This window comes from Nanorana parkeri, unplaced genomic scaffold, assembly GCF_000935625.1.
Source record: "Nanorana parkeri isolate BGI_ZX_2015 unplaced genomic scaffold, ASM93562v1 scaffold1748, whole genome shotgun sequence".
Taxonomy (NCBI): Eukaryota; Metazoa; Chordata; class Amphibia; order Anura; family Dicroglossidae; genus Nanorana; species Nanorana parkeri.
In genome coordinates this window covers 45,586-58,457 of record NW_017308016.1, presented here as the reverse complement: position 1 = coordinate 58,457, position 12,872 = coordinate 45,586, and the positions used below count along the sequence as shown (strand labels likewise).

At 46.0% G+C, this 12,872-nt stretch overlaps 1 protein-coding gene across 2 annotated transcripts in view; it reads left to right on the top strand.

Annotated features, from left to right (window-relative positions):
- The window catches only part of RHBDL1 (rhomboid like 1), a 33,519-nt gene that overhangs the window by 13,320 nt on the left and 7,327 nt on the right, over positions 1-12,872 (top strand). The window contains exons 3-4 of one of the 2 annotated variants that reach the window (XM_018571392.1): positions 4,403-4,627; positions 6,719-6,867. In XM_018571392.1, the coding sequence (XP_018426894.1) occupies positions 4,403-4,627; positions 6,719-6,867 (374 nt within the window). The remainder of the gene's footprint in view (positions 1-4,402; positions 4,628-6,718; positions 6,868-12,872) is intronic. The other variant, XM_018571393.1, reaches the window with a different exon arrangement.

Here is a 12,872-nt window from a genome sequence, read left to right as displayed (position 1 = left end):
TTAAAGTGACATTAAACCCTCAGATTTTTTAACATAAAACAATACTGTAATGTGCGCCTTACTGTAATCCATGGTTGCTTCCCTTCTCTTTGCTGCTCTTCCTTTTAAATCTGTATCTTTTCTCATGCTTGGAGAGAACTTCCCTTTTCAGCTCAGGGCCTCTTCCTGTAGTGCTGGCTCAGGTTACAGCCTATAGAAACGTATACAAAGACACCGTTTGAGACAAGGCAGTCTGCTGAAAAGGGAAGTTCTCTCCAAGCATGAGAACAGATACAGATTTAAAAGGAAGAGCATCAAAGAGAAGGGAAACAATCATGGATTACAGTAAGGCGCACATTACAGTATTGTTTTATGTTAAAAAATCTGAGGGTTTAATGTCACTTTAAGTCAGCCTATTAATTTTACACAGCCAAAAGCCTACAGCCTATTCACAGCCAAAACAGACATAGAACTGGACACACAGATATAAACCATCTGTGCGCTGCGTTGCGCTACGTGTACTGTACTGCCATTCCTAGATGCATTGGGGTACCATTAAGAATGAATAGCACCACAATGCTCTGCACTATGTGTCATGCATTACCAAGAGCTGCGGTAAAGCGTGTTAAGATGAGCGTATTTGCTTCACATTACTGTAACAGATTGGTGTGAACAGAGGCGTATCTACACCAAATTGTGCCCCTGGCATCCAGCCCAGCTCCTGGCAAATAGTGACATCACTGGGAGCTAGATGGGACGCCAGCCAGAACATCCCAGATTGCTAAGAGCTGGGTGGGGATATGTGTAAGGGCCATACATATCTCCTCACCTGGCTCTTAGCAACCTGGGACACTCTAGCTGGTGTCTCGTTCACAAACACATCTATCTGCCCACTAAAAGCTGGGCAGGAAGATGTGTATGGCTCTTATACATCTCCCTGCCCAGCTCTTAGCAACCTGCAATATTCTGGCCATTGTCCTGCCCAGCTCCCAGCAACCAGTGAAGCCACTGGTTGCCAGGAGCTGGGCGGGACGCTTGCCAGAGTATCCCAGATTGCGAAGAGCTGGGCGGGAGATTTGTAAGGGTCATACATATCTCCCCACCTGGCTCTTAGCAACCTGGGACATCTAGCCGGTGTCTCGCCCACAAACACCGTAGAAAATAGTAAGTCCCTCTGCACTCCTCACAGCACTCCCATCCCAAGTACTTGTAGTGGTGCTCGCAGTGACAATCACGGATGGCACCGTGCAACAAACAGTGGAAAGCAGAAATCACCTTAATTTAATCGGACCAATCGTTAATTGTCATGTACAAAATAGCTATTTTGTACATGGCAATTGACGATTGGTCCGATGCTTTCGCCCACAAACCCACAAACACACGAACACATCTCCCCGCCCACTAAGAGCCGAGCAGGGAGATGTGTTTGTCCCTTACAAAGCTCCCTGCCCAGCTCTTAGCAACCTGGAATGTTCTGCCCAGCTCCTGGCAACCAGTAATGTCACTGGTTGCCAGGAGCTGGCGGGACACTGGCCAGAGCGTCCCTGGTTTTTAAAAACTGTTTGGGGAGAGACAAAGCTGGCTCTGTGGGTCAGCAAACTTTCACTGACTCATGGAGTAGTGCCTCCCCTTCTAATGGTGCCCAGGGCATGTGCCATATGTGCCATACCCTGAATATGCCACTGGGTGTGAATGACCCCTAAGGCCTTGTTCACACCAAATGCAGACCAGATCCGGTCAGGTTTCTGCACACGCAGTGCAGTGGGTTGTGCCGCGTTTAAGACGCGTTTTGGATGCGTTTAGGGCCGGTTTTGGTTAAAAAAAAATAAAAAATTTTAAGTTTAACATGGGCTTTCAGGCACTTGCATGCTTTTTAGATGCGTTTTTGATGCGTTCCAGACCAGATCCAGAGCAGGTAAAAAAAGGGCTTGCCGCAGTTTTTTCATCCGGTCTGGATCTGGTCTGGATCCGCACGCTGCAATGTGAACTGGAGGTCAAAATACCACAGGAATACATTGGACGCAGTTTTGATCCGGTCTGCACCTTCTCTGGTCCGGATCTGCTCCGCGCTTGGTGTGAACAAGGCCTAAGGGCTTAATTTACTAAAGGAGTAGAGACACTGCAAAGTGAATATTCTCTTAGCTGTGTTCACAAAGCTGTGTTCACTTTAAATAACAGATCATTTGCAAGGAAAAAAAAAGATTTGTTTTTTTGCACGGGATTGGATGATTGATGTGAAATATATTCTCCTCATTTTGTAAATCAACCCCATTACTGGTAATTCCCGCTTGGAATCAAGCAAAGATCTATTATTAGCAGCAAAAACCAGTGCAATATTTTTTTTCTCTCTCCAGTGGTTTCCCCTCTGTGGAGTGACTGCAGTTTTCTGCATCCTTCTTTTCCTTTTCTAGTCATTTGAGGCATTTATGTGTAACTACGGGCAAAACCAAAAATGGCATATATGTCATAGTCCGTCATCGAGGCCCCCCTGCAAAGGTTTTGCATAAATGAATAAAAGCTGACCATTGTAAGCACCCTCAGCAGAGGTATATGATTTTCCCACAACCCCGGCTGTGACTGTCACTTTTGTTGGACAGCTTGGATAAAGTGGGAAAATAACAGGTCAGCAGGTAATAAGAATGTAACAACGGGGACCCAGAAAAGTACAAATTGCTGTGTTACTGCCAGCGACAGGCTGCTTTGTGAACACTTGACGAATGCTTGCCAACTGCCTGCCCGCCACTGAAGCCTATTAAACGCACGTTGAGCGCTATTGGCATTCAGCAGGTGCTTGGTTTTATCTTGGTCAGACGTCTGTGTGAATCCAGGCCAACTGTCACCTAGCATGTGCACACCTGTCAGTTACTGCTAGTTAATGCATTTCGGGAAGTGGCAGACTTTTAAACTTTTCGAAAGGCTGGGGTAGCATGGGTTGCAGCGGGACTATGAGAGAAGGGGGTATGGTGAATATTTAAATTGACACTAAACTCAGGAATTCAATCTTATAAATACATTCAAGTACATAACAAAATGTGATACACAAATAAGATACATTGTTGTTAATAGTTAAGGTACTTGGATGTATTTTTAAGATTTAACCTGAGCTTAGTGTCACTTTAAATCTTAAAAATACATTCAAGTACCTTAACTATTAACAGAAATGTGTCTTATTTGTGTGTCACTCGGCTGTAAATCCTCAAACCATCTCTGAATTGGTGCTGTCACTGTCCTTCCTTCTGGAGGGTGGCTACTTTTGTTCCCCATGGGCACTGTATAGGTTGTAAAGTAGTCACCGCTCCAAGCTCGTTCCCAGGATGGACTACAATCTCAATACAAATTAATTAAATAAACATGAGAGTGTAGTCCATCCTGGGAGTGAGCTTGGAGTGGTGACTACTAACATACACAGGGACCATGGGGAACAAAAGTAGTCACCCTCCAGAAGGAAGGACAGTGTCAGCACCAATTCAGAGATGATTTGGGGAACTACAGCCGAGTGATACACAAATAAAATACATTGTTGGTAATAGTTAAGGGACTTGAATTAATTTTTATTACTGAAGATTTAATTACTGAGTTTAGTGTCGGTTTAAAGCAGAACTACAACCTCCTATCTCTTACAGCCAGGGAAGGTGCCATCTATTTGAATTGTAGTCGCCATGGTGCTGCACATATGATCAGCTATGACAGCAATTATTTGAGGGCTTGAAAGTTCAGTTGAGGGCTGCAATAAACACACTGGCAACCTTGACAGTTGCCATGCCTTGAAATGAACTGTTTTGGGAGACATTAAAGTGGTGGATCTAGTTCCACTTTGGCCTTGGCATTGTCTTGGATGAATATTCATGCAACCAGGGCGAGGTTTACTCTCTCTGCTGCCCCAATGCCAGGTTCCTCCATGCGCCCCCCCGCATGCAGGTTGCATACAAGTGATATCTGCAACATCGCCGAGATCACTTGTACAAAACAAGCAGTGGCTTCCCCACTGTACATTTAGCTCTGCTTGCCCAAAGCAGGGCTAAATGTAGAAAACAACTACCCGCCCGGCGCCCAGAACTGCATATCCCAGGCATCGGCAGATAGGAATTCTACACCCCTGCTGCCCCTCTACTTCCTACTGCCCCAAGGCCTTGCCTCGGTTGGCCTCGTGGGAAATCCGGCCCTGCATGCAACAATGACCCGACTCTAGACTGAGTACCTTGGTAACTTACCTCTTGATAACTTTTTTCCATACCATTGGTTTGCAGCATTGTTATTGCATGTGCATAACAAGAAAGAGGAGCATAGCATAGCAAGGAGGGGGGTTGGAGCATAGCATAGCAAGCAAAGGGATTGATGAATTGATTACTGTATTTGTGCTAGTTACAATTATAAACATTTTAATAAAAGTCTCTTAAATAAATGATTCCTATTTCTGCCACAGATCATCAGCAAAAGGTCCAGCAGCTTCCGGAGAGCCATCAATACCGGCCAGCGCGCTCTACCCCGTGATGTTTTGCTTGATCAAGATGGACTGGGTGTCTACAAGAGGTTTGTGCGCTATGTGGCCTATGAGATTCTGCCTGGGGAGATGGAGAGACGCTGGTACTTCTACCAACATCGGCCGTGCCCACCGCCCATCTTCATGGCAGCTGTAACCCTGACCCAGGCAAGTGGCCAAAACCAACTTACCTTTTACATCAGGATATCAATATGACCTAGTAAGACATGGAAGTGAAATACAGTAGCATTGAGATTAGTAGTTACTACCTATCTTCTTCAATTATGGAGTAGGCTCCTAAAGTATGTTGGTTGTTTTCAAGGAAGCAAATAGGAAACCATAACACAAATGGATCAGTGGAAGGCTTTTTGGTTCCTTTTGGCCCAATTCACTATAACCTCTCCAGGGTATACTTTCTCATTCTTCTCCAAGTCCTGCTCCAGTGATGCCATTATTTTTCATGTACTGCAATGATAATGACTAACAAGCCTGAAACAGACAGCTATGAACAAATGGGTATATAATATTAGGCTCTATCTCTATTATACACCAGCAGTCTTGGATGTGCAGTTAGCCTAGAGTGATAAAGGAATGATTTGCATGGCTCTGCCCACTATCCAGAAATTACATGATTTAGGAGATGGATAGAGACTGGGGACATGCTTCAGAAGATGGATAGAGACTAGGGGCATGCTTCAGGAGATGGATAGAGACTGGGAACATGCTTCAGGAGATGGATAGAGACTAGGGCCATGCTTCAGGAGATGGATAAAGACTGGGAACATGCTTCATGAGAGGGCTAGAGAATGGAGACATGCCTCAGGAGATGGATAGAGACTGGGGACATGCTTCAGGAGATGGATAGAGACTAGGGCCATGCTTCAGGAGATGGATAAAGACTGGGAACATGCTTCATGAGAGGGCTAGAGAATGGAGACATGCCTCAGGAGATGGATAGAGACTAGGGACATTCTTCAGGAGATGAATAGAGACTGGGGACATGCTTCAGGAGATGGATAGAGACTGGGGACATGCTTCAGGAGATGGATAGAGACTGGGGACATGCTTCAGGAGATGGATAGAGACTGGGGACATGCTTCAAGAGATGGATAGAGACGGGGACATGCTTCAGGAGATGGATAGAGACTGGGGACATGCTTCAGAAATGGCTAGAGAATGTAGACATGCTTCAGGAGATGGATAGACGGGAACATGCTTCAGAAATGGCTAGAGAATGTAGACATGCTTTAGGAGATGGATAGAGACGGGGACATGCTTCAGGAGATGGATAGAGACTGGGGACATGCTTCAGGAGATGGATAGAGACTGGGGACATGCTTCAGAAATGGCTAGAGAATGTAGACATGCTTTAGGAGATGGATAGAGACTGGGGACATGCTTCAGGAGATGGAGAATGGAGATACATTACATGCTCTCACATATGTGCTCCCTACATCCCCCTCAAATTATTCTCGGTAAGATCCATTGTAATAGATCAAAACAAAATATTAAGATATTGCAAAAGAAACAAACCAATCCATGTAATTACTAACCAGTCTTAGGAATATTTCTGCTTCACTGGCCTGAGGAGGCTCCTAGGTATGGAAAACAGATTACAGTCTGCAGGGACACATAGAACTGCACAGTTAGTGCCAAAAGGACACATGTTGGGCACCCGGGAGCTAGACCATTCCTTTGTTGTGCATTCACCAAATCCTAAGAGTGGGGTGGAGTTTGCAGGGGATCAACACACACCATAAAGGCATTAAAACCATAGGTTGTATATAAAGACGTTGACCTTTGGAGACTATACTTGATAATTCTAATAACAAATATTCTAAATGACCAACTCATAGCCTTTATTTAAAGTTTGCTGCTTAACCAAACATAATAGGTCCAGTGGTTCGGATATCAGGCAAAAATTTTAATCACTAGACTTTGAGGTCTGGAACAAATATATTGCAAAGTTTGTCACAACTGTGTTGAGATAGCTTGGAGCTAAATGCAGAGACTCACCAAAAATATTCCCCACTAAATTGCCTCCGGCGCTCATCCTCAACCCCTCATACAAAATAAGAGGCATAGAAAAGATTGTCATCCTCTTGTATCCCCTGCTGTGCGCCATTGCCGGCCATGCCCTAGTAGCATGACATAATGCGCATTATGAATGGGTTCCACAATGCTGAGCCCTGTTGCCTTAGGGAGTGATAGCCTGCTGTTCTTCATCTGTAGTCCTCATAGCTGCCTCTTCCTCTCTAGATCATAGTATTCCTGTGCTACGGTGTCAAGCTGAACAAGTGGGTCCTGCAGACGTACCACCCCGAGTACATGAAGAGTGCGCTGGTCTACCACCCGGGTCATCGAGCCAGAGCTTGGCGCTTCCTCACCTACATGTTCATGCATGTTGGGTAAGTTTTCTTTCTCCACAATCTCTACTATTACTCTATATCAGGGGTGGGCAACCTCGGCACTGCAGCTGTGGTGAAACTGCATTACCCGTCATGCCTCTGGAAGTCATGCCTGTGGACATCAGAGTTCTTGCAGTGTCTTATGGGATACGTAGTTTCACCACAGCTGGTGTGCCAAGGTTGCCTACCCCTGATCTATAGTCTCTACTTCTACTATATACCCTAAGAGGGGGTATTTGGGACCTGAGGTTAGCAGCTAGTTAAAGGGGAACTGTGGTCTTAGCCACCTAACATAAATAATCTTGTCTATGTGTGTCAATGTCATAAAATCCTTGAGTAGTTTGCTTTCATATACACTATATTGCCAAAAGTATTGGGACGCCGGCCTTTACACGCACATTAACTTTAATGGCATCCCAGTCTTAGTCCGTAGGGTTCAATATTGAGTTGGCTCCGCCCTTTGCAGCTATAACAGCTTCAACTCTTCTGGGAAGGCGTCCACAAGGTTTAGGAGTGTGTCTATGGGAATGTTGGACCATTTGTGAGGTCAGGTACTGATGTTGGGGGAGGAGGCCGGGCTCGCAGTCTCCACTCTCATTCATCCCAAAGATGTTCTATGGGGTTGAGGTCAGGACTCTGTGCAGGCCAGTCATGTTCCTCCACCCCAAACTCCCCCATCCATGTCTTTATGGACCTTGTTTTGTGCACTGGTGCACAGTCATGTTGGAACAGAAAGGGGTCATCCCCAAACTGTTCCCACAAAGTTGTCCAAAATATCTTGGTATGCTGATGCCTTCAGAGTTCCCTTCACTGGAACTAAGGGGCCAAGCCCCGCCCCTGAAAAACAACCCCCCACCATAATCCCCCCTCCACCAAACTTTACACAATGCAGTCAGCCAAGTACCGTTCTCCTGGCAACCACCAACCCCAGACACGCCCATCGGATTGCCAGACAGAGAAGCGTGACTCGTCACTCCAGAGAACACGTCTCCACTCCTCCGGTGGTGGCGTGCTTTACACCACGGCATCCGACACTTTGCATTGCACTTGGTGATGTAAGCCTTGGATGCAGCTGCTTGGCCATGGAAACCCATTCCATGAAGCTCTCTACGCACTGTTGTTGTGCCAATCTGAAGGCCACACGAAGTTTGGAGGTTTGTAGCTGATGACTCTGCAGACAGTTGGCGACTTCTGCGCACTGTGCGCTTCAGCATGCGCTGATCCCGCTCTGTCATTTTATGTGGCCTACCACTTCGTGGCTGAGTTGCTGTTGTTCCCAGTTGCTTCCACTTTGTTATAATACCACTAACAGGTGACCGCGGAATATTTAGTAGCAAGGAGATTTCACGGATGGACTTATTCCATAGGTTACAACCTATCACGGTACCACGCTTGTAGTCACTGAGCTCCTGAGAGCTCCTGAGAGCGACCCATTCTTTGACATATGTTTGTAGAAGCGTCTGCATGACGAGGTGCGTGATTTTATACACCTGAGCCCATGGAGGTGATTGGAACACCTGAATCCAATGATTTGTGGAGGGGGGGTCCCAATACTTTTGGCAATATAGTGTAGGTACATGGGGGTAACCATCTTGTCGGGGAGCGTTATGTATTCAAATCCCTTATTAGTTTGCATTAGTGTAGGCACATGGGAGCAGCTATATTTGCACAGTACATATGCAAGTAAAGGTTGTGCCAATGTTAACTATCTTATTCTATTGTAAGGCAACCACATTGCATTTGTGCAGTCTCTAATGATATTTCACATCCACAATGCCGATGGTTGCCAGGGACCACAGGAACGTCTATGATTTAATTTTTCTATGGGATGTAAAAATTGAATTTTACTTTAAAATGTATTAAAGTGGAAACCTTTTTTTATTCAGTCCTCAATAGAGTAGGCAAGGGATATAGCCCCTGTCAAATTTTCATTGCTGTCTGTGTAGGAAGAGTCACCCTCTACGAATGTCATGGCGGCCAATGACCATTGTCAGTAGGACAGAAAGTAATGGAAACAATGCTCCAATTTTTGATTGTCTTTCCTTGAGAATCTATGTAGATCTGTAAGAACCACAGACAGGAGTGGGGTGGTTTCCCTCCTCTGAGTCATCCAGCTGCTAATAGAACTGAACAGCAGGAGATCAAGTGACACCAAGCTGTTCACTACACAGCAGTAAAACATTGCAGCATGCTAAAGAACCGACTCGTGTGCGCCTCCTGCTGGCTGCACGTGATGAACATTCCAAAATATTTAAAAAATATATTTTGAAGAATTTTACTTTGTACTTCTGAACACAAAAATGAACGCATGAAAATAAATAATATACATTCCCTCCAAATTAAAAAAAAGTTTTGCCCATCGTCCTCGCTCGACTCCCCTACATCATAGCAGAGGCTTGCTCGTCTTTCGCACCGTGCTTGGCACTGGCAGTCGCTGATAATTATGCCGACTTTCTGAATCAAAGCCCAGCGCACTGAAGAGATTCTCTTTGTGCCTTATCGTAGCAGATAAACAAGATTTTTTTTTTCTTCATGTTTTATGAGTCTCCATGGTTACCAGGTACTCGAGACTCGGCTCCTCGGCTCTGGGGCCGCTTTTTTTTTGCTTTTTTATGGTTTCCCTCACATTTAAAAATGTATCTGTTGCTTTTGAAAAAATAGACAGCTTTTTATTTTTTTTGCCGCCACTGAAGAAGAAAAATTTCTCTTTTCTGAAAGTACAAACGAAAATTGCCAGATTCGTTGTTTTCTAGCACAGAGACGAAAATGAAAGGAATCTGATTGGTAGCTGTGAGCAGCATACATTTTTTTTCTTAGAGGGATTTTACAGGAGAGCAAGTATTAAAAATACTAAATAATACTAAATAGTAATAAAAAAAGGCAACTTTAGTAATATTTTCCCATGAGCCTTTCATATGATCCGTCCAATCGGGTCCGTCTATTAATTTTTCAGGCAGAGCCGATCAGATGCCCAATGCTAGTCTATGGGCAGCCATTTCTAAATGGACGGGCGCCCGTGTACCCCCGACTCCGGCCAGGTCCGGAACAACAAACAGAACAGTGTTTCATTTCGACGGACCTGATTGAGTCAGATCGGGGGTAATCTGATGTAAATGGGCACACAGTGGCGTCACTAGGGGGGTGCGTCCCACACCCGGGTGACACCATTGGAGGGGTGACACCGAAATGACTGTCGGTCATCCCATCTGAACAATCAGGAACTCGGTCCTGGACCGAGAGCCTAACAGTCGCACGAGAGAAGAGGGAACCCTCCTCACCAGGTAACCGCGCGTGATGTCATTACGTGCATGCATGATGAAGTCGCATGTGCTCGATGTCATCACGTGCATGCACGATGATGTCACGGTGGGTTGTCACCCGGTACCCGCTCGGGGGGCGTGACACCTCGCCTCAGGACGCCCCTGTGGACACAAGTCCGTTTACATCTGATTCCCCATAGACGGACATGGGGTCAAGTTACTTCAGCTGCGACGGAGGAAAAAACTGGATGGACACGGGTGTCACAGTGGTGACATCCGATCCATACCACTCTGATCAGGAGGAGATCCATGCATGATCAGCCCATGAAGAAGTGGCCAAGTGATACTCTACCTAAACTTCTTTTTAGCTTTGGTCAGACCTGCCAAAGGATTTGTATTTCTATCCCAGTCCTGAGATTTACAGTATATCACCCTACCACTCCCCACAGCCCAGAGGTTGGTGACCTGCCTTTTTTTTCTGCAGTTAATCAATACAGCTTAGTCACCTCCCTCCCTCAGCCTGTGATTGGACAGTGAAGGAGCAGCGGAATACTGATGAGCTCATCCCTGTACTCTCGCTTTATGCCAACTTGTTCTTTGTCAGCACAATGACTGGCCCACTAGTACCACCCAGATTCCCATAACCCAAGTTCTGCTGTGCATTATATACATCATTTTATTTTCTTTTTACTTTTAGTGAATACATAAATGCATAATTTTTTTTTCCAACTGCCTGGAGTTCCCCTTTAAGAGATGTACTTATCCTTTAACTGTATCTGTATGGTGCTGCCCTTTACACAAAGCCTTGTTTTTTCCGTCACGACGAAGTTGTCCATTCATCCCTCTTCCTCCCATTGTCCCTCCATATCACGCTGCTTTCTCATCGTCCTCCAGCGCTCTATTGTAGCTTCCAGGGCCTATTCCTCACATTGATCCCAAGGCCTCGGTGGCTGTTGTTATGGTAACCGGAGCACAAAGCTCCGACATCGTAATTATGCTCGGCACAGTAGTGCTTCCTCCTAGAGTAACATCTCTACCTCGGGGCACCGCCGGCTCCGTCTGCTGACCAGTCTTTTGTGCTGGAGAGTTATATCTGACATTGTAGTTACCTGGGGAAACCTGCAAATACGGCATGAGCTCTCCCCTGACAGTTATCGATCGCCGTGTTTCCTTGGTATGCCGACGCAGAACCTTTATAGGGGATCTATATTCTACAGGCTTTTTCTGTTTGGGTCTATATAGTTGTATAGTTATCCGGGCTGAAAAAAAAAAGCTACGTGTCCATTCGGTTCAGCCATGAAAAATAAATGACATATATATATTGACCACCATTTGTGAGGTCAGGTACTGATGTTGGACAAGAAGGCCGGGCTCGCAGTCTCCACTCTCATTCATCCCAAAGGTGTTCTATCGGGTTAAGGTCAGGACTCTGTGCAGGCCAGTCATGTTCCTCCACCCCAAACTCCCCCATCCATGTCTTTATGGACCTTGCTTTGTGCACTGGTGCGCAGTCATGTTGGAACCGGAAGGGGCCGTCCCCAAACTGTTCCCACAAAGTTGGGAGCATGAAATTGTCCAAAATGTCTTGGTATGCTGAAGCCTTAAGAGTTCCCTTCACTGGAACTAAGGGGCCAAGCCCAACCCCTGAAAAACAACCCCACACCATAATCCCCCTTCCACCAAACTTTACACTTGTCACAATGCAGTCAGGCAAGTACCGTTCTCCTGGCAACCGCTAAACCCAGACACATCCATCGGATTGCCAGACAGAGAAGCGTGATTCATCACTCCAGAGAACACGTCTCCACTTGTCTAGAGTCCAGTGGCGGCGCGCTTTACACCACGGCATCCCATGCTTTGCATTGCACTTGGTGATGTGCGGCTTGGATGCAGCTGCTCGGCCATGGAAACCCATTCCATGAAGCTCTCTACGCACTGTTGTTGTGCCAATCTGAAGGCCACACCAAGCTTGGAGGTCTGTAGCTATTGACCCATGGCCCATGTCAACGGGCTTCAAACAGGTTTTGCATTCACATACGAGTCTATGGGAATGTAACACCCACTTGAAATAGCTCAATTGCAGGTCAGAAGGTCAACTGCAGGTCAAATTCATCTGTCAATGAATTCTGATTGATTTCAGAAGCTTTCTAAACAGATGTCAGGCTGATGCCATCAACACAAGCCCATTGACACAGGCCATAAAAAGCTGTTCTTGAGCTACTGTCCAGTGTTACCAATCTGCTGCAGACAGGAGGAAGCATTTCCTCAGTCTCCCCTCTCCCAGTAACCAAACTGCAACGTTGTAACTTTGTAGCAAGTCACAAGATGAGAGGTTGCGCATCTCAGTCCAGGAAATAGATGGTGGTGACCCTGGTTGATGCCTGAACAAAGGGACACCAGGAATTTGTGTCATCTCTGAGCCGGCATCTCAGTTCAGGAATTAGATGGTGACCCTGGATGATGCCCGAACAAAGGGACAGCAGGATTCATGTGATTGTGTCATCTCTGTACCGGAATCTCAGTCTAGGAAGTAGATGAAGATCCTGGATGATGCCTGAACAAAGGAACACTAGGATTGACATGATTGTGTCATCTCTGAGCCAGCATCTCGGTCCAGGAAGTATATGGTGACCCTGGATGATGACAGAACAAAGATGGCTCTGTCCTCCTGGAGAGAAAAGCAGATTAAGTCATTGTATGGGGGGGGGGGGGAGGGGATTGCCTGCTCCTTCCGACGAGAAAAAA